General features: G+C 39.3%; 1 protein-coding gene across 1 annotated transcript in view; it reads right to left on the bottom strand.

Annotated features, from left to right (window-relative positions):
- Positions 1–22,741, bottom strand: part of KIF26B (kinesin family member 26B) — a 277,077-nt gene that overhangs the window by 87,899 nt on the left and 166,437 nt on the right. The window contains exon 5 of the mRNA XM_071429169.1: positions 18,567–18,750. Coding sequence (XP_071285270.1) covers positions 18,567–18,750 — 184 coding nt within the window. The remainder of the gene's footprint in view (positions 1–18,566; positions 18,751–22,741) is intronic.

Genomic DNA, 22,741 nt, shown 5'->3' with positions numbered 1-22,741 from the left:
GCCACAGCATACACAGAAGAGAAACCAAAACATTCCAATTAAAGGCCTTCTCCTGTTATCAGAGGATATTGGATTAGTGTAAACCACATCAGAGGAAACTAGTTAATCCATGTTTGGTTGATTTCTACACTGGGGAAGCCAAGAGATTTTAGCAGTCACTATTATTTACAGCAGTAAATGTCAGTTTAATGACAGAAAATCCAGTGTTATTTTTTCCCCTGAATGATGAGGATTTTCTTGTTTCAATATGTACACATTTCTAGCTCTCTGACTTCTAAAACAGCAGTATAAATATACTTTGATTTGTGATATTAACTTCTAGAATATCCATGACACGTTAATTAATGGTAGTGATAACCTCCAGAGGCTTGCAAATAGGAACATGATGTAACAGACATGGTAAGTCATTTCAGGAGTACTTGAATTTCACATGACAACAGTTCTCTTGGGTGGAGGAATGGGCTAGGAGAGCCAAGATTTGCCTGGGATTGCTCTAGGATTACTAAGGTGCATCCTGGCACAACACCTATGGTTATATTTAACAGGAAAGCATGAGAACTCTGTCATGTCCCACTGTATGCATAAGCCAGAACAGCCTGTTCACCTTTTAAGTTGCTTTCCAGGCAAGCATACTAAAAAATAATGAGCACACCTCCAGCCACACTCTTTGTTAAAATGAAAAAGGGGTTCTTCATTTATGGTCCCAAAGTTTCCACATTCCAGGTGGGTTGTTTCTGGCCTTTTCTCCTTGGAACACTTTTTAGACAAAGGAGTGCTTGTATGTTTTGCTAACCCTTAGTTAGTACTAACTCTGTACTTGAGCTTTCAGGCTAGGTGGTATTTTTCCCCTTTTCTAAATGAATGCCTTGTTCAACACATTGTTGATCCAGACAGAAGAGAGGTATACTATACCATAAGGGACCGGTTTACATGCAGCAATATACATTTTTTTATTAATGCAATCCATCATTTACCTTATCCTCCCTCTGAAGAAAACAAAAGGATCAAATTTATATGTAACTGCCCAATGCAGAGATTTTTAGAAGACTTGTTTATGAAAAGAGAAACCAGCATGGGAGTAAAGTATCATTCATAACATACAAATACTTCCTAAAGGTACAATAAAGCTCATGGCATCAGCAGAAATAAAAAGCATTATGGGAGAAATAGTAGCATATCCTCATGTTAGAAGGCATCAGAGAAAGGTCAGGAAGGGAGGGTAATGGGGAGCTGGTAGCACCACCCTGGCCCACACTGTGAACAGCAGCATTATCTGAGCAGGAGGGAAGGTTCTGTCTATGGTAATTCTGTTAAGATGCTGTTTCTGGCAAGCAGCATCTCAAATACCAGCTAATACAGACATTTGATATTGCAGTAATGGCATCTGCACCAATTACAGTTCTTTTGTATGCCTCTTCACATAACCAGAGTGAAACTAAATTCTACTTCTTCCATCTTTAAAAAAAATTAGACATGATGCATCAGGTGCAAGACATAACTAGATCTTCAGCAGATCAGCAGAGCTGACCTCACAGAACTTTCCCCAGTCTACTCAGTCTTGTCTTCAGCTGTGTTTCAGGCATCTTCCTGCACTTTTATTAGAGTATGGTTGATGGGACTGCTGGGGGAAGCTCATGGGAGTGAAGACACAGACTGGTGTAAAAGGAAAAGTCAGATTCCAAAAAAAGGAGCCAACAGGGAAGGCAGCCCTGAGATGAATGTTGGAGGATGAAAATGTGGGAGTAGTTAAAAGAGCATGGATAGGTCATATTTTGGAAACAAAGGCATAAAGCAATGAGGGGCAAGCTGCAGTGAGGAGCTGAATTCTGCAGTGTAGGAATGGTATTGCAGTCCAGAAAACTAGAGACAGTTAGTGAAAAGGGCAGGCTGGAAGAGTTAGGAATCAAAGTCATTAATGAACTAAAATTAGACTGTAAATCCTTTCAGATCTCTCACCCATTGTGGTAATGATGCCCTGCCTCTTCATTTCACTGCAGAGACTATTTCTGCTCATGAGACTGTAAGCAATTAGAACAAGAGCCTTTCACTGTCAAACACCTCAGAAGATACACAGATCAGAAAACCAGCTCACCTCAAAATACACACTGGTGCAACTACTGTGAAGTGTGTAAGAAATGCAATGGGACAGAATTTGGCAGCTGATGTCAGTCAACAGAAGAAACAGAAAATATGAAAAGCAAAAAAAATATGGCAGGAAGCTGCAGGCAAAATTTGTATATCAGAAATGGAATGGAAAGAAGATAATAACCTATTTCACTCCATCAGGAGGTGATCACTTCTCTTGTTACTGGTGTGAGGACAAGCAATCTATATTTGATCCTGCTCTGGTTTTATGTACTCTGGGCCTCACAAACCTGTTGGACCTGTGAAAACAAGTATTCTGAGAAAATGCACAAAAATTTTAGGGAAAAGAAAGTGACAGTTTTTACAACAGCATAAACAGATATGGAATCCCAGCTTCTGCTGGAAGCACTGCCAGCAGTAGCACTTGCTGTACTGTGGGCTGGCAGCTTTCAGAAAGAGAAGCCTCTAGGTCTGGGGTTTGTAAGCAATTTGCCACACTTGTCATCCTTGCCATATAAAAGCCTTTCCCAAAGGACATTGTTCTAACAAAATTATCCATTGCAAAGGCCAGCAGCATGCACTGGCTCATCGTGTCTCAATCTAGGCTGCATAAAGAGGAAAGTCAACCATGCATGTCTATCATCTGGACAATTAGTCTTTCTGACTGCAGACACAATTCTAAAAGGCTAGACCTTAGAAGCACCTAATCTTTCAGTTGGAAATTATTTCTCTTTGTCTGGCAGAAGCATAGAGCAACGAACGTCCTGTGAGAACAATATTCAGAGGCTTAAAGCAGAATCAATGTAAATACATCAGAAGCATCCTTGTAACCTCTCTGTGACCAAACAAAAGAAAATAAAAACATTTAAAAATTGTGTATTTGTGATATGAAGTAGCTAAGAACAACAACAAAAGAAAGAAGATGAGCACAGCATACTGGTCCCTGTGCACCTCCATTTACATTTTTGATACTGCTGTGATCAGTCTCCTTTGTTTAGCCTATCTGCCCTCTGCACATCCTCATCCACTCTATTAAATACAGAGGAAAAAACTCACATGGCCAAAGAAAAGGAAGAATTAATTCCAAGGAACTTTTCATAATCACAATACACTACCTTAATCTCTGAACTGCATTCTGTATCTGATTTACATGAAATTACACTACCTTCCCATTATCAGTTAAATTCTTTTAGCATTGTCCAACTGCTTGTACTGGCAATCCAAAGGAAAGAAAACCCATGAATTACAAGAAACATCCTTACAGATCCACAAGTATAAGGGTCAGATGAGTATAACTGACTAAATACAGCAATTTACACAACAACAAAAAAGTTGTTGCTTCATCTGCAATAATGATTTATCTACCACATTGTGTATTTTCTGTGAAAGCAAAGCTCTCAGTCAGGCAAGGTCTAAGAATCTCCAGTTCATTCTTACTTGTCTTCCTTCAATCTTTTCTGACACTTTAACATCTGCTCAAAAGAAATTCTTCAAAGGGACCAGATCTGAACCATGATGACAAAGGCATGTCAAGATGGAAGTAGGAGTAAAGCTGGGGATTTTTTCAGTCTGAATTGACAGGAAGATTCACTTCTCCTTATCTGTCTTATCTCTAAGTTCAGTAACACAGAGACAAATTGGCTTCCTTATGGGAGGAAAGAAGTACAAGCAAAAGCATTTTTATATTATGGGGTTACAGCAGCCCTTATTTTCAAGCTCAATAGCATCAAATGCAAATTAACATCTCACTTAATATGAAGCTCTTCTTGCCAGTCTACAATCCTCCTCAACCTTCCACCTTGTCCTGCACACTCTTGGAAATGATGTTATCTCTGGCAGCTATTTGGTTTGTGCAAGTTAAAAGGCATCACTACATGACAGAGGTGTTTTTCTTTGACTTTTGCATGCACAGGCTGGGATGTGAACTGAAGCTATGATTGCTGGGTCAGCCTGCCCAACATGCATAAATGAAGATTTATTCGGGGGTTTTTTAGTTTGTTGGGGTTTTTTTAATGAAGTGACTTAAAAACTAGGAAGTTGCCATGTTGACAATTCTGTTCTCTAAACAGACCAGGTACAGCATCAACCATATCCAGATCATTTTACCTATTAGCATACTTCAGCTGTATTTGACTAGGGCCATTTCAAGGGGAAAAAGAATTGTTTATTTTGAGTGCCAGTTTAATCTTGGGCTCTCAGTCAAGACTGCTAACTCGCATACTGGTTTTCCTGATCTATTTGTCTATTCATTGGGAGACCACCAACAACCTTCCCTCCATGGTTCTGAATCTCTACCTGTCTGAATTTTGAAAATATCAGGTGTTAAACATCTTCTTTTAATAAACTATCTCTCCATTCTGTTTCCATTTTGGGATACAATAAGAAACATTAAAATGAAACAGGCTCCCATAGCCTCTTTCAAACTTTGATTTCTCCAGCATAGCATCCCTCTGAGAAGAGAAAGAACAGAATTCCTGTATATTCCCACACAGTAACAAGCAGTTGCCAGAGGGACTTTTGCCCACTGTGCAGCAACTGATATCCTAAATAATCCTTAAACTCCAGTCACCACACATGGCTCTCATGAGTGGTGGTCTTGGGTGGAAACAAGGGCAGCACATCTGCAATTTTCCTAAGCTTGCAGAGCAAGACAAAAACAAGGTGCAATTTATACTTCCATTCTTGAAATCCCAGCAGCAGAAAAGCAGTATTCATGAAGCATTATTTTCCTTCTGCTTGTAAGAGTCATAGCTAAATTTGGTTCATAGAGTTTCTCAAAGCAGTCAACCTTACAGAGCTTTACATCCTTTTGCCTTTTATTCAAAAATCTGTATTGATATCTAGTTCTGAAGAAATTCACTTCAGAAGGTAACATTTACATGACAAATACTCAATTCATCTTCTGATTCAGATCTTAGTTATTTGTTGCATTTCTGCAATTTACTAAAACACAGCTCATTATGAAGTATGAAAGGTCAAGTCTCCAGAAAGTATCAAAATAAAATTAATTACAAGTTCTTGACTGTTCACAGTTAGAGTTTTTTATCAGCTGGAGTTTTGAACAGCCATTACAAAACTGGACCAAAATAATTTACATCAAAACAAGTAAGCATGTTGCAATGTAAGGCTGTGTGCATTTTTCTCAGCCAGTAAGGAGGACAACGCAAACACTCCTCCAATGAGATGATCAAGGGGCACGGATGGGCAGCAGTATTCTAAGGATTAAGGTGTCAAGAGCAAATTACTATAGTGTGGAGCAGCTGGACTCAAGCATAGGTCTGCTGGATCATTAAAGAAAAATGACTAAATTGATTATTATTGCATCTTTTCTACAGATCATGACCAGCTGAATAATTTTAGCATCCAAAAGTTTAGAGCAAGAAGCATGCAAAAGCCATTGCAAAATAGATAAAGCTTATGTTCTTGCAAGGCAGACTGCCCCATATTCCCTGCTCAGACCCCACAACTTCCCTGTTCAACGGGAGTGGTTGGCCTTCTGATTGAAGGCCATGGACACTTAGTTTCACCATCACATTAGAGAGTCACCATCAGATTCCAGGCAGTCACACAAGACACCATTTGTGGTGACTGAGAAAGCACAAGTCAGTATTGGATGCCACACTAACTTTATTTCCTTGATTTGCTCTCTTATGAGGTTACACGGGCGGATCCAACTATGCAGCCAGTAGGATTTCATACACCCATGCCCACCCACACACAGACTGCTTTTCCAAGTTGACACATTCCTCAGTGGTGGTCTTCCAGCCCAAGGGCACATGCTCCCTTCCAAACATTCAGCCGGTCATGATCCATACAAATGATAAAATTATGATTCATTTATTCATTGTTCTTTAATCATCCAGCAGACTCATGCTTTCAGTGCAGCTGTTACCACGCAACACTTCCGCTTTATTCTTCTTGCCAGGTCATTTAATCCTGGACTAAGTAACAGACACGTTTACTTAGTAGTGTAGTGTTAAAGATTTCCAAGGGGGACAGAGATTTTGGTGAACAGTCTTCTATTTCACAGGAACAAGCTCAACAATAAGAGGGGGGAAAAATAGTTGTTCTCTGAGGGTGCAGTTCTTTGCTAAGCTGCTGCTCCACCAGTGTACTGGGTGTTCAATCAAATGGTCCTCCCTTGATAGGTTTATCTCTCAGTGGGCCAGTGTTGCTCGGATGCAGCTGTGTGAAATGACTGTGCATTGCACTAGCTTCAGTACTATTTCACTGAGAGCAGGATTTAGTGTCCTGACAATTGCTTAGCAAATAGGACTTGAAATCAAAGTGACAGCAGTCTATGCCCTACATAAGGCACATTTTGGTGCCCAGCAATGGACTGAAGTATAGTTCTGAGTCATTATTTTAATTCTGTGGAAAAGAATCATGCAGAGGCCTCAAAATCTGATAGAGCCCTGACAGGTACAGGTAGTACAAAACATGACTTGGGGGTAGCACAATCATTCAGTGCCAGAGAATCAGATACTTACATTTCTCTTTGCCCAATCAACTATTACATCTCAAGAAATTCAGGGACTCTAGGGATTTCATGCCACTGCAACCCAGAAGGAGCTCACAAACCTCTGGGGAACAATTGCATCCATTTGTCCCGAAGCCTGAATATCTGACACTTGTAGTCTCTTGTCTGCCCATACTGTGGTATGGGTGTAGGAGGAGAAAATGATAAGAGATTTTTGTAGAGGAAGGCTAATAACCAGAATACTCTTCTTATTCAGCATTATTAATCCCTACTGAATTAGATGCATTAGCAAAAGGTACTTCATTCCTTTGGAGATAAAAAAAGAACAGTCTGAATTCTTGAGGAAATATTCTGCCTATTAGTGTCTATGTAAAGCCCCAGAAATAATGCTCTCAGAGATGAAATGAATAATAAGAAAATAATAAAGGCAAATTTCCCTCTATGTCCTACTCTGCAATTAACTGTTTGAAGCAAATCCCAATACCCTTAATCTCAAGAACTCTGCTTATCTGCCCATCCAGTTATTTTTAATTTGTACTTCTATATTACTACTGCATTATTAATATACCCTGATAAGATAGGAAATAGCCTGGTGGTGTTCTGTTTCAGCAATGCCTCGCACAGCATAATAGTCTTTGTGACTAATAACTCCTTCCAATCTGAGGGGATTCATGATTCCCTCTGCTCACAGACTAGGAGGCCCTAGGGGGATCCCGTTTCCTCCCCTGAGTTGTTATTCTATTTCCCCAGGGCAGCCTGGGCCTCCCTGTGCTCCCCACATGTGCTCACACTGTTATCAGTCAGAGCAATGCCTTCTCCTTCTGTGAGGCCAGGAGAGACGTGCCCCAGGTGCCTCTGTTGGAGCTCTTGCCAGCACAATCTCACCACGGCTCCTCAGAGCTGACCATGGGCAATATTTCAGGTATTTTAGTAGGGGTGGATAGGGAAGGGAGGGCAGCTTTTCTAGTCATGCTGCTTCCAGAATCTGGGCTCAGGTGCTGCAGCCAAGCTAGTCAAGAATCTATTTCTATTGCAAATCAAGATTTGTATTTGGAGGAAAACTCCAGTAGTACCAAATGTTGGAAAGAAGGGGCAAGACATTAAAACAAAGATAACTGCTCTCACACCATATGGTTTGAAGTACATATGTCATACTTTTTTTTGTGGGGAAAAAGGGGGCAGAAAAGAAAGGATCAACAATTTTTAAGGTTTCCCACATCTATGTTTCTGTTATGGTGTATGTGATGCTGTAAAGGTTATTGTACAGCTTTCCTCCTGACATTTTAATACACATCCCATTTTTTCCAACACATCTTTTTCTGTCTCTCCTTCAGTATAGGTACTGTAAATTGAACAGATCTGTGGAAAAATCCAGCAGCAATTAATAGGGGTGAAAGCTGTTGGGATCTACAGAAACACAACCGAGCCTCACACACATCTAGAGAATTTTATGTAAAATGCTACTATTTGTACAAGCATTTTCCATCGCCGCATAGGAGAAAAAAAGATAATGTATTGTACTGTATTGTATTGTAAGATTGAACGAAGCAAGAAAAAGGATATTAGTCTGGATTAAAATCTGTGAATTTAATGGCAATATCTTAAGGGAATGTTGAGTTGTCTTTAAAAAACATCTGCTCATTTATAAAAAAAAAAAAAAGCTAGTTTACAGCCAGTTAGCCTTACAATTTTTTTCAGATAACTTCCTCAAAACGTCCATACATAGCTTTTTCCTCTATATTTCCACTGCACTGGTGAGGAAGAGGAGATGAATACACCCACTTATAAGTCTATAGATGAAAATATACACACCTCATGTATAGTGAGAATTACACAAACACCTGTTCATCTACAACCACCACAGGTGCACCCACTCAATTTCTCACTTCTGAGTGTTACAGGAGAGGTTTTGGGCCTCACAGGCCTTAAAAATGTATGGGCATACCTCCTGATTTGTCATATCAAACAGGTCAATGATTTCATCAAACTTTTTTTTTCCTTTACTATATAGAAAGATTCTTTATGAAAAACAGGAACTGTTTTTTTGAAGTATTTTCATACCTGGTATTTCCTATCTCACTATCCAATGAAAGATAATTTAACTGCTAATCACTTTGGGAACAATACAGAAAAGAAAGTCTATTTACATTTGTAAATCAAAATGGCATGTGGTTATCAGGAATCCACATCCACTAATGAAATGTTTCCAAACCCCAAGCCACGCTGCCTACACTTCCAGGAAGGAGTTTCCCCTGGAAGTGATTTATAGGTCACATGACAGCAATGAAAATCTGGCCATCCAAGGGCCAGAGGCTGCAATCTAACAGGTGAGCACATTATGATCATCTTTACAGAGCCACCCTGACAGAAGTACAACTGAACATCTCCAGTCCTTTACTCCATAAAGAGCAGTTGCATTTGGTTCGATTTGCCTAAGGCCAAATGTGGAAAATGTCTTCTTGGTCCTTTTCAACAAAGGTCTGTCTGCTTTATGCAACCTGCTCAGTTGCATGCAGATCTGCTCAGCCAGAGCTGGGTGCTGTACAGTGAAAAGCAGAGGATGCAGACTTCCATCTGAGAAGAGGTCAATGTCCCTAGAACTTTCTGCAAGCACCTTGTTATTTGTATCTCACAGCAGCTGGTTTTCTATTAAAGGTTCTGTGCAGAACACAAGAAGAGCTTCTGTTCCTACTCAGAGATTAATTTCACCTCTACTTGAGCCAGCCAAAACACAGATATCTCATTCTAAGGCAGTTGTCTATGTGATCAACTGAAAAAGAGAGGTACATCTGGTAGGCAAGTCAGCCCAATTCTCTCCATTTCTCCATGACAGGAATACATTTGAATAGCCAGGATCAGAAGGGTAGTGATCACCTAGCAACATGAATTATATCCTAAGGTGGCAATAATGGTGGCACTAAAGCATGAAGGAAAACATAGGAATACAATTACTTGAAACATGGAGATACATGTTCCTCAAAACAGCACAAAAAATGCATAAATGACATAGAGAGATATTCCCAAAAACAGATTTGAATCCTGAAGGAAAAGGCAAAAAATGGGGAGACCAAGAATAAAAGGAGATACATTTTAATGGTATTCTCTGTATTAAAATGCAGTTCACGTTGGCTCTTACTCAGCTGAGCTAGTTATCTATTGAAGTCAATGTTGTACCAGAGAAATGAGGTAAGGCCCAGACCCTTAGAAAAGAAAAAACAGAACGACCTTGCAGTTGAACCAAGAGGCTCAGACAGATCATTAGCCCATGATGTTACAGCAGAGCCTCCTGCAGTGTCACCATCCCGCCCGCACCACTGCTCTCCGACACGTGCTGAGAGGAGTCAAACACAAAAGAAAAAGGCTGGGAGGAGAAGAGCTTTAGGGAATTTTAAAGAAAAAAGAATTGTAATAAGGTCTACAGCTGACTGCTCAAAGTTCAGTGCCTGTTACTTGCCTAACATCTCAGAAAACTAACCACAGTCCCACATTTAGCAAATGATCCACTATTTAAACTCCTTCTTCAGCATTGATCATGAGAAATACTCATGAAATTTTCAATTTCTGTCATCTTGACTTTCCTAATTTATATTAATCTCTTCGTCATGAATTTACAAATCAATTTAATGAGGTGAGATGCAGAGGAGAGGGCAGGGAAGAAGGGGCAATTTTGGGAAGTACTAGTGAAAGCCTTAAAAAAGAAATGGAAGTTATTAACCAGAACTATCAAAATGCTCCAAAATATCAACCAGCAGTACCACCTAAATTAAAAAGCGAAGTAAATAAAAATACAGTATCTCAGAAAAACTTGGAGAAGACCAGTATTAAAAACAATGGGTTTATATCCTAGAAAAATAGGAATAGAAATAGAAAATAGAAAAATTTTCATTCAAATTGCATGTCCTTCAAAGTTTAAGAGACCTTAAAATATGTGACCACTGTATTGTCATACTATTTCAATAATATGAGAATACTTTGAAACTTTACTTACAAGATGGGCAAGAGTAAATGTTTCTGTAGCTTCATTAGGTTATCAACCATCATTGACCAATGTGAGCTTTGTGCATAAGGCCCATAGCCAAGTAGAAGCCCACACATCATGGTCATTCCTGCCACTAAGTGACTTGAAGCAAGAAAGCAGTCAACTGGCATAAAACTTATAGATTGCTGGGCAAAAAATCATATGACAATGCAGAAGGTGCTGGATAAATAAAGTTACTTAGAAACGTATAAAACCTAGTACCACCAACCTGAAGCATTTTGAGCAAGCTAATTTTCCTTTTGTTCACCAATGTTTACAGAAAAATTCATCAAAACAGACCAAGGTAAACAATACAAAACGAGACTTTGGAGCTCTTTTCCCAGGTGAAATGTACTATAAAAGAAATACAGAAAATAATGATTCTTCTAACACATAAATAAAAAATGCCATCAAAGTGAGTTGAGGTTTCATATTTTTTCTGTCCAGTCCAAGTCCACCTGGAAATCTCCTCCTGCCACCTCTTGTGCTCACAAGCTCATCAGTACAATTTCTGAATACATGTAGGAAGATGTCACTATAGGGACAGACATTTCAGTAGTTTTTAAGGAAAAAAAAAGGAATTTAATGAGCAACAGCCTCTGGTCCATATGTGCCATCACTAATATCTGGTACTCAGATTAGTATACAAGTTTTTCTCTGTGATATATAGAGAAAGAGATCTTTTTTTCCCAAAGCAAAGAGTTTCACTTAAGGATTAAGTTACTCTCTAGAAAACATTTTCTCTGCTGCAGTTTTCACACCACCCTCCCCACCAGTGAAGAGGAAGATGTCTGCTAGTTTGAAAGATGGCTTTTTTTTAAAATGGAAAATCAGCAGAGACAAAGGAATTAAGAGAAAGATAGGTGTGCCTACATTAGTGGAGCACATCCAATGCTCCCAGTTTCCTTGAAGTAGCAGCTTCTAGAAGCTTCACAAAGCAGAGAAACAGCAGTTACAGCGGTCCTTTAAATCACGGAAAACATGACTGCATATAAATTTATTTAAAATACATGTTTAAATGCACTTTAAACCTCCAAGTCAACCAAAATGCAATCTGACAAGCTTCTGGCATGCCTGGGTTGGTACTTCCAAATCCAGCATAAGCTTTACTTTAGAGAAAGGCACACTAAGTGTTCATTAAAAACATGATTGACAAAGGTAAGAGATTTTTGTTAACAGCAATTCTTCTAGATTCTAATAATTTCACCTTTTACTTAAAGCAGCTTGATCTTAAAACTCCTCCTAGAAAATCCCATCTAGCAGGAATGTAGACAAAGTGCACAAAAGCTTCCACCAGGTCCAACCAGTACATTTCGTGGGGAGAAACACAGTTCTGAGCAAGTCTGACTGGAGGGCAAAAGGCCACCTGGATCTCATTCCAAGTGGAACTAACTAATTTGTACAACAATCATGTTGACAACAAAGATGAACACATATGTCTCCTTTAAATGCCTCAAGGGATCATCCTCTCACCTTTCAGTAGCCATGGTAACTTTGGGGGGAAAAAAAACCAGCTCTCATCTCAGAAATTGTTTTCTCTGATAGAGGGTTTAAAATCTTTTGTCATCTATGCGTTAACTTTTGCCCCTATACACCTGAAGGATGAAGCTTTACAAAGGAAGGATGTCTGCTTTACAAAGGAAAGAGAACTTCTTCTCATTCTTTCTGGCAATACCTTAAAGATGGCTGGCAGGGAAGTGAAATACAGAACATATTTTGCAAGTTGGGCTGGGGTTTTTTGCTGACCATAGCATAAGTTTTCATAAACTCCCACTCAATGTATGACAAAAATGTAGACAAAACTGTATGACAACTGTAATGTAGACAAAAAAAATCCTGACATCCATCAACCAGCATGTTAAAATGAAAACTCTGATAGTAGAAAGGGAGGTTTCCTTTACCTTTTGGACTTAAACAAGCTGTGAATCAATTTTTTCCTTCAAATCAACTTTGCAAATCACGTAAGTGTAAGAACGAAGAACGTTTCTTTACTTCCCTGCACTGATACAAAGAGTTGACATGGCTATTGAAAAAATCTTTTGACAAGAACTATTCACACCATGATTTATACAAGCCATAGCCAATGCAATAGTTACTCATTATTAACACCCTTATTGCATTGCTATATAGCTCAGATTAAAGCATGCCAAAGACAGCACAATAATTGTTGCCTGATTTAGTGAAAAGTAAACAAAAACTACTTTAAGGCATTGGACAGCTGAAATGCTAGCAGCTTGTGAGCCCAAAGCATTGGCATATGCTTCTGTCCCAGCCAAAACACAGTTGTGAATCTACTCACATACCTGAACTGCTAGTGCATTAGAGCTTTCTTCACTGTTACTTTTGACAAATACTGTGTTGGTTTGGTAGACACACTTTCAGGTCAGACAAAATGTTTCATACAGTTTTATGTAAATCAGTGTGAGAAAAAGGTAAGCTTCAGGCTTGTGTAAAGTAGATAGCAGATTTTGGACTTATTCAATCAAATACTGTGTTGTGACAAAAGATTAGATTCTTCAGCCAGGCACAGACAAGTTATTTTTAACTGAATTGTCTTTACTATATGACACAGATCCTTGGGAGAAAGGTGTATGACTCAGGAGTCTCTATCACACATCCTGCTGCCACTCCTGCTATTTGGTTGTGTCTTGGTTCCCACTGAGGGCCCCTCCCAGCCTCACTCCATGCTCAGCCCTGTGCTTGATGAGCTACCAGCTACCAGATCTCTCATTCACTCACCAGACTCCCAAACCCCCTCTCTGCTCTGCTTCCTACCCCATCCTACACACTTGGAAAGGGCCCCTTGGGAGCCCCTGCAGCATAATCAATTATTTACTCCTTAATAATCTCCTCTTCTACACCAGCTTGAGAACAGGTATCTAATATTACACTGCTGATGGGCTGAGGACATCACTAACAAGATGACTAATAAAACCTCATTGTTTCTTTTTGTTTCCTATCTCTCTGTCTGCTTCTTTTCCTACAGTGAGATTATAACTGCTCTGGACAGAAAGAGGGGGTTTTAATCTGAATTTACACATAATTTAGCAAAACAGGTCTAGGCCCTGCAAACAAGAGTGCTGCTGCTCCAGAAAAATAAAAAGTAAACAGAATCACAAATCACAGTTGTTCTTTTAATAGGTCAAAAGAACTACTCAAAGAAAGTTCAGTGGTGACTTGCTTTTCCCAGGTAGAAACCATGTGCAGAGGAATGATTTTAGTGCCCAAGCATTGCTATTTTATTTTGAGATTAAGAAGTACCAAATAACAAAAATCCACACCAAAAAACCCCCAACAACAAATATATATATATACATAAGGAAAAGTAAACTAATCTCTGCCCAAACATAACAAATATCTCTCACTGACAGAGGTTTATAAGACTACACACAGAAAAATAATAAATGAAAGAAAGCAGAGGGACCATATCCATTTATCCTACCCCCCTGCCACCTGAAAACAACCTATTTATTCAGGCTGGCAGAAAATTTTTCATTCCAGCTGTTTTTCATGTCAAATGTGAGATTCAGCAAAACAACATCTTTCACAGAAAGAACATTTCAGATTTTCATCAAAAGTGTTGGTTTACTTTTGATTCTGTTTGACAGAAAATGGAAGAGGAGGTGTAGAGGGAGGATGGAGGGAAGGAGACTGGGGAGCAAATCTAAGCAAACCTTACTAGAATGGCCTTACAGTGCAGTTACATCTTAGTGCAGGCATGGAATAATTTGTTATTTCTGCACAGACCACCTTTTTGCTCTGTTATTGGCTGTTGTTAGGAAGGACATGAGATTTAAGAAGTATCTTTCAGAAAACTGAGATTTGGGGAAACTTCAGTGCAGCCATCCAGAACAGTAGCACTCTCTCTCTGGATAAATTCAGTAAAAGCAATCTGTTACTCAGAATATGAGGATCCAAAGACAGCAGAGAGAGAAGAAATGATGCTCAAGCTGTTGCAGTTTATGGAACAGGATTTCCTTTGGGCACTCAGCTCAAAGGAAAACTCTCAAGAACTGACTGTGAGGATACCACACTACCACTCAGGATCACCTCTCCACCAGCAAATGTAAATCCAAAGTACACAGATAAATTAGGATTCATAAAAGCACTCCTGTTAATATAGTTACAATAGGGTCACACCTTTGTATTTAGCATCAGGAAGAGCTATTTGGAAATGAGTGCAACAAAGAATCTGAGGCTTTACTTGTTTCTTTGACAATGTGGTACTTCTGCTAGGCTCAGTGGTGTATCTAACATCAAAGTAAAATGCTGATTATGGAGTCCTACCATTCCATTATTAATATAATTTCCTGCTTCTTGAAGCTGAACTTCAGCTTTCAAATGATACTTCTTTCAAAGTCCAGGCTGGTACAGTTTTGATTTGCAAGGCATTTTGTAAGAAAAGGTATGAAGCATGCAACCTGAATATATACTCTCTAACCCTTTTCATCAGTTTAGATGCTTCAGTAGGGGGTTCTACCCATATCCATCCTAAATGAACTGCTTACTAACTTTTAAATATGTTGGGGATAGGCAGATCTTCCTCTTTTAACTTTAAAAAAATTATATGTCTACACATGAAATATAAATTTTATAATTTTAAATAAATCATTGTCATTAATCTTGCAATGAGAAGGAGAATCTTTGAAAATTCTAGTAGAAGCAAAAATATAAAATAGCAACTGTTTGCTTGCAATTTCGTTTTAGAAAACTGTGAAATTAAACTTACCCTGAAAGTCTAAGCGTTGATGTACCCAACTTCCTATCCTTCACATCTTGGATACCCACCTCCCCTGGAAAACTGACAGATCTCAAGCTGACACCTGTGGGATCTCAGCACATCGTTCCCGATGTCCAGAGATGCCAGGAGAACCCTTGGGGGTCTCGAAAATCCTGGAATGTTGCCAAGAGTGTTTGGTGGCTTGATTTTGATCCATCCACAGAGGTAACAAGAGTTTGAGGACAAGAGAATCACTTTAGAGTAAAAGGTGTGAAAGAGACACATTTAGAGGGTGAGATATAGACTTTAAGGTTTTTGGTACAGGGGGGTTATGGAGACAAGATGGAGGGATCAGGGCGTGTCTTGTCCTTCTTCTTTCTTCTTCTTGTCCTCCATCTCCTGTGATGATGTTGGCACTTGGGGATTGGTTTATGGTGAAGGTGCACTTGCCAACATGGGTGAAAAGCATTGGGAAATAAAGGTAAATATTGTATACGTAGGTTTTAGTATAAAAAGACATGACCGCCCCGTGGGTGGTCAGAGAGTGCCTGTGACTGCTTGCAGATCAGACCTCTGTTGGGCAGACAGAAAATTTTGTAGATAAGAAACAATAAACAATCTGAAGATCGAAAAGCTGAAGAGTCCAGACTCGTCCTTTGCATCGCGCCCACCAAAGAACCACCCTACCCGTGTCGGGGCAGAGACAGACAGCCGGACCCGACAGACACCAAGCCAGTAACACCCAGCGTGTGTGCCAGGGCTCACAGTGAGCCTGCCTTCCAGGCAGCCTGAGCGCAGCTGTGCCCTGGAGTTTCAGAAATCCACAATCCGTGGCAATGGCCATCCCTCCAATTCTGGTGAACCAGAACTTCCAGTAACAAATTGTCACATTAGAAACTGCCCAGCCTACTCAAACCCAAAGCGAAATAGAGTTTTATCATGCTGAGATTGCTCATAAAGTTCTATTTAAATACAAACCAGGAAAAAAACCTAAATTATTGAAAACAATGTTTAGCTTCCGTGAACCCACTTCTTCCTCACGGGTTCACATTTTATAAATTTATACCCTTACAGAAAACATTATATGAGAAAAAATGCAGAGAAAAGTAACTGGTTTTAACATGTTCCTATCAAAATATATCCCAATGTAATTAAACAGAACACATAAACAAGGAAAATTAAAAGCAAATAAGCTGGAAATTCCATTACCTCATCTAAAGTTTTCCCAGTCTGACAGATAAATTACGCTGTTATCCTGAACTAATTTACTTATTGTGCCTTGCACCTATATCTGGCACATTAAAATGAAAATTGTGAACAGAGGCAAACTTATGGGAAACTTTGATGAAAGTATACAAGCTTCAGGTCATAATTATAAGGTGACTCCTAAAAGAAACCAAAAAGGTGAAAAATGAAAACGGCTTCCAGAAACTGCAGGTTAGACATATTTTTGCTAATGGAAATGCAGAAAAATTTAATTTTTCTAGTATGATTATATGAAATAACCTAATTTGATTTACTCCTTTGAAGAAGCATGTGTGTCAATGTGTTAAAACCTCTTAGCTATTTATATGCTCTGATAGTTTTGGGACAGTAAGTCTGAAACAAAAATAAATTCCTCCTTCATCATGTGAGCTGCAAAATTTCAGTTTTATTTACATAGCTGGAAAGCCTGGAGCCTGTTCTTGCACATGGTTTTGCAGAAGCAAATCACAGGTCTGTTTGGGAATATTGCAAAACTGCTTCCCAAGGCCTCTCCACTGCAAACCAGTAGTGAGAGGAACAAGAAAGGCTCAAACCAGCTTGGAATGTTTAGACAGAGCTATGTTTGTGTCTCAGTGTGTAGATCCTTTCCTTGGGACATGTGAAAATAATGATCAGGAAAAGTGCTGATGCAGTCCAAGATGGGAGATGAGCCCCTGTTTCCAAGAAAACACCCTTGATTATTCCTCAATGGAATTTTTGTTCAGATGCAACCTGTCCCAAGCACAGAAAAGTAAGACTCCTGAGAGGATGGTTTCTATTGTTAATCTATTCTGTAGCAACTTCCCATAGCAAGGAACAAGTTCAAGTTTACTCCTCTTTCCCCCACTAAAGTCAGAACACGTATCCCTATTCAAATTTTATAAGATCATGACAGATTTCTACATTTCATCTCACCTACCAGGCCAGAGGAAAGGAAGAGAGCCCCATGTTCAGGGCATCTCTTTTCAAACAGGAATTAAACCAACCATGAAAGTAATACCATTGTCCTTTGAAAAGAAACCCTGGAACTGCACAAAATAAGAAAGTGAGTATCCTAAAATCAGCAGTGAAAGTTCTGAAGCCCATCCTGTGCTCAGCAGTCCTAGATCATACGTTACAATTTCTCTTCTAAACAAAAACTTTCAGCAAATTCATTGTCACTGCTTAGTATTCAAGAAATATGGAAAAGCCACACACACAGATGTTTGCATAAAAAACTACCTTGATTAAAGCAAACTGCTTTTCTCAGCAAGTGCATGCTCATATTCCCAGATGTAATATGCCAGGCTCTCCCACTGTAGCAGGAAAAAAGGGAAGGGCCACTCAGACAAACTACAAAGCAACAGCAAACTATATACCCACCTCCTCCACCACCTCAACATAAGTGTGCACCTAAACAGCATTTTAAGAGGGAATGATTATGCAGAATGGGAGGAAATAACATGACAGAAGAAAAAGGAACAATTTATCACCAAAAGCATAGGTTTTGTTCAGGTAAATGTACTGGAAGAAAGCCAGTAGACGTAAGCCAGAAGCAAATTACAGTGTGTCCAGGCAAAACACCAGTCTGGAAAGCAAAGGGATCAGGGCCACAAAATAAACCATAGCAAGCAACCACTATACAGTTTAAACACAGCCACAGAGACAACTACTCCCAACTCCCGAAACCCAGAATGGATATTGGAATGGATAATGGATTCTGCCTCCTGGCAGAATGGACATTAACTCCACCTAGTAGCACTGTGGTCCCAGTGCAGGTGCATTAGAGTAGCTGGGCTTTGAAGTGTGTAACAACTGCTGCTCAGCTACATCTGTCTGTGTTAACTCAACATTATTAGAAATTCACTTGCATTAGTTAACTCAAGTTTTTAGGCCTTTTTATGTATGTTCAGGGACCAGATACAGCAAAATCAACTGAGAAAGGTCATGGTTTTCCAATTCCCTAAATGTTTTTCACAAGGATAAAATCTTTTCCCAAAGAAAATCAGTATTTTAGTGATGATATTTGCAAGGCCTACCTTGCCCAAACCAGGAGTGTCTTTCACTTTGCTGACTGCCCTCAACAAACATGGTGGTGCAGGGGGTGGGGAAGTCTGAAGGATACTGCTGAAGCAGGTAGAGAAGAGAGGAGATTCAGGAACAGATGATGCAGAAGGCCTGTGCTTCTTCTTTTTGGAAGACAGGTTCAATTTCTGAGCAGCTCTGTGGGAGAAACAAAAATAGTAAGCTGAAACAACCTCAAACTCATCAAGAAGAACAAATAGAAATATTTATCAGGTTGCTATTTATGTAGGCTCTCAGTTTTGACCTCATTGATCCAGATAGTTTTATAATTCTTGTTCTTCATTCCTTAGTACTATTTTAAAGCCATCAACCACAAAGTTACTCCAAATTTAGAGTCTTCATTAAGCAGGGTCACAATCAGGCCTCTGTCACTATTTTATCTGCTGAAACAATTCAGCCTGCAAGAACGCTCCAAACCCAAACCAATGAGCTGTACAGCAATTTCTGGTTTAAAATTATGAAAGGTTCACACAGAATTGTGTCTCATGCATAGGTCACTGATTAGGAAATAAATACTTGTGCTTGGAGTTAATTGGTGATAAATGCTCAGGTGACTCTGCTGAGGTGTAAGAAGCCTTGCACTAGCTGTTCAAAACTTTTATCACCTCTTAAAACATAACCCAGTCTAAAAGCTGAACAAAAGCTGACCAGTGAAAATACTGCTGTCTGTGATGAGCTGGAGACAATCACACAAACTCCAGCTGCATTAACCACTAAGCAGGGGAAGCAGTGAAGACTCTTTATATTAGTACAGAATTCTCAGATAAGAATGCTGAATTCTGTATAGCATTTGATGAAAAAGTTACACTTTCCAAAGCAGAAACATTCAGTACTTTTGTTTTGCGAAGTGTTTTATTTTGAGAGATAATGCAACATTCAAATCTTTGTAAAAGCTGGTTTGTTCCAAGACTTTTGCATCCTGCACTGCCCAGGGATAACATCCATATTAATCATGCTGTCCCATGGTTTCCCTTTTGCAAAACAGAACACTTTAAACAGAGCAGGTCAGCAGGAGTACCAACTCAAAGGAGAGATGCATAGAACAATTTTGTTTGCTTTGGCAGACAAATTGGGACTTAATATATGTATAAAGCAATCTGTGCTGACAGTGGCTCCCCTTGCTTGGCTGAAGTGTGACACTCAAGAACAATAATTCTAAATGCTAAGTTTTAAGAAGCTTTAGCTGTACTGGTATCAGTTTATATTATCCAACTCAAAACTTACAAAAGTAATGACATCATTTTACCCAAAGGAGTCAGGGAAGAAGGACTGAATATACACACACATGTGCATATGCACACATTTCAATATGCAAGTAACCTGTGTTTGTATCAGGTGTCTCAGACACATGGACAAATTACTGCTTGGTATGACATTGCCATATGGCAGCTGGTACACTGTGTGCACCACCAGGGTGTATTCTTTTAGCCTATGACAAGTGCAAAGCACTTCCAGATAAATTTATTTCCAATAAAAGAAAAACACTAGGAGATTTTAACTGACCTGACACAGAATTAGAACTCAGAAGCTTCTGTACCACCTCCTTGTCCTTTGTCTTTTCTCTGACCTAAAGACTGCAGTTCATAACCTGTCCCTCTCATGTAAGCACACACTTTCTTTTTCATAGGAAAAATACTCAAAATGTATTAGTCAAAACCATTGTTCCCTTTCCTTGCAATATTTCCATGGTTTGAGAGGATTCAATAATGTCTGTTTCCACACTGTCTATCACTAACACTTTTAAAAAGTTGTCCATGCTGAATCAAGATCTTCTGTACATCTTAGTTTCACTATAAAATTATTTTAAGAGAAATCTTGTACTCTACGTTCAACAACTGAAAATATAAGTGTTGGTCAAACATACTGAAAGCTTTACCCATATGTAAAAGCTCATTAGTCCAGTCGGAAATATAGGAAGTGGCTCCATCCACTATGGTCATCTATCTGGTCTCTCTGACTCATGCCCTGGTGTAAATGTATTTCCTAAAAGCTGTTTCCTTAACTGACTGACAGACAGAGCCATTATCCCTCTTGCCACTTAATGCTCCTCCAGAATTTGCTGCTCTTTTTACAAAGCTGACAGTGTAATACAAACCACTTCTTGACCCAACCAAGCACACAGCCAACATTTTCTTAAAGAAAACACATTGTTGGAGGTACCTGGCCTTTTCAAAATCTTGGACTTATATTATAGTTTGACAGTTATAACATTTGAGATTGCATACATTTTTTTCCATGCAAAAAGGAATAACCTGCATTTTCCTTATATTTTTGGCCTGTGACTGGCAAAATGTATGAAAAGTATTGAACTATTTCTCAGAAGTTCATGTTTTCTTCTTCTGTTTTTCCCAAAGTAAAAGAAATCAATGCCTGGCAGGCAAGAGAACCATTTACAAGCCCTATCAGACTGGACTGAATTTTGAAGGGTATGAAAAAGGCAATAAGCATCAGGTAATTCCCAGAGCATTTAATTGGGAAGAGAAGGATGGTATAACCACATGTAAGCTGCAATATGACACAAATACGTAGAGCGTGGCTTTCTTGTGAGTACATTTGAGTGAGCAAAATCCTTCAGCCCGAGTGGCTAGCATTGCTCCAAACACAGCTGGCCATACCAGCTGATACTGATTTGGCCCTGTGATCCAGCACAGGAGGTCAGAAAATCACATCTTTTACCTTTCCAGGCAAGTCAGAGGCCTGGCTCTCTCACGCAGACTCTCTGGATCCCCAGGCTCCTCAGGGAAAGCACCAGGCTGGACCCTGGGAGACCTGAGGGCAGTGCAGCTCACAGCCTGCACAGCTCCGCCAGCAGCTCTTTAGGCTCTGCTCTTTGCACAGCAGCCAGCTATTTTATTTCTTTCATTTAATATCTAGTATAATAGGGCTCTGATTTCCACTTGAGACTCTGCATAGTGCCGCAGTAATGGTGATGGCAGTGGTGGCAGCATGGCTTTATGTACTGACAATGAGCTGATCATGCTCCAGGTTGTATTAGCTCCCCCTTGAGCCAAGTGATATCAGCTATGGAAGATGCAGGAGTGTGCAGGGGGCTCCAGTGCCTTGCAAACCACACTTCTCCACTGTGTGTGGTATGGCTGTGGTGAGGATTGTGTCCACAGAGACACACAGGGAACTTGATCCAAATTCAATTTTCGAAGGGCATAATTTAAACTGCATTAGACCACTGTGTGAGCCTACTCATTCACAACAGAACTGTCTTTAATGTCATTTTACTGAATTACCTTCCAAATGAATGCATATTTAATCCAGTTTAGCTAATATACTTTGGATTAACGCCTTCAGATAATTTGGACTATTTCTTTCCTGAGAGTCCTGATGCAAACAAGCAGCTGGAGACTTTTTGAAGGCTTACAAGATTTCTGGCAGAGGAAATAATCACAAGATCAAGAGTTGAAATTGCAGGAGGGACATTAGAAAGCCAATTAAAGTTCAATCCAAATAAAACTAATACATTGCCCTGGCAGGAAAGGGGAACGGCTTTGAAAGTCCACCTGATCCATAGCAAAGACTGAGATAATTTCTTGAAAGGATATTCTCTGCTTTTTGTTTTTTAAAATAAAACTTTAATTATGTATATGTTTGGGCAGTCAGAATTGTTTTCATACCCCACCTCTGCAGAAATGGTGATTTTTTTTTTTTTACCCTTATAACTTTACAAGCAGGCTGGGATTTTCAAACTCAGGCTTCTAAATTAATGCTAATAAAATTCAAGGGATGCTTTTTTAGCTTGATTAAAGAGATTTTTTTTTTTCAGCAACACATCATCCAATCCAAGTTAAAATTTTAGGAGTGTCAAAGTAGAGGTCAGTAGGCCCACTAGGTTCATTAGATTCAGAAGGAGGTGGAACATTAGGTGGATATATAAAATATTATTCACACTTGTGCCAGCAAAGATCATTGATAAGTAACACTGACTGAGACACTCCATCATCAATATCTGAAAAGATTTCCTTAGGTGTGTATCTCTGTATAATTATTCCATACTACACTATGTTCATACTACACTAAAATGCATCCAGTACTTATTACCCTTGGAAACAAAATTCCATCATAGAGGCTACTGAGCTGGCATATCAATTTCTCTGTCAAAATAGGAAGTGAAATTTCA

Source organism: Agelaius tricolor, unplaced genomic scaffold (genome assembly GCF_023055355.1).
Source record: "Agelaius tricolor isolate 1412-34295 unplaced genomic scaffold, bAgeTri1.0.p SCAF_1, whole genome shotgun sequence".
Classification (NCBI taxonomy): Eukaryota; Metazoa; Chordata; class Aves; order Passeriformes; family Icteridae; genus Agelaius; species Agelaius tricolor.
This window is presented reverse-complemented; position numbering and strand designations above follow the sequence as displayed.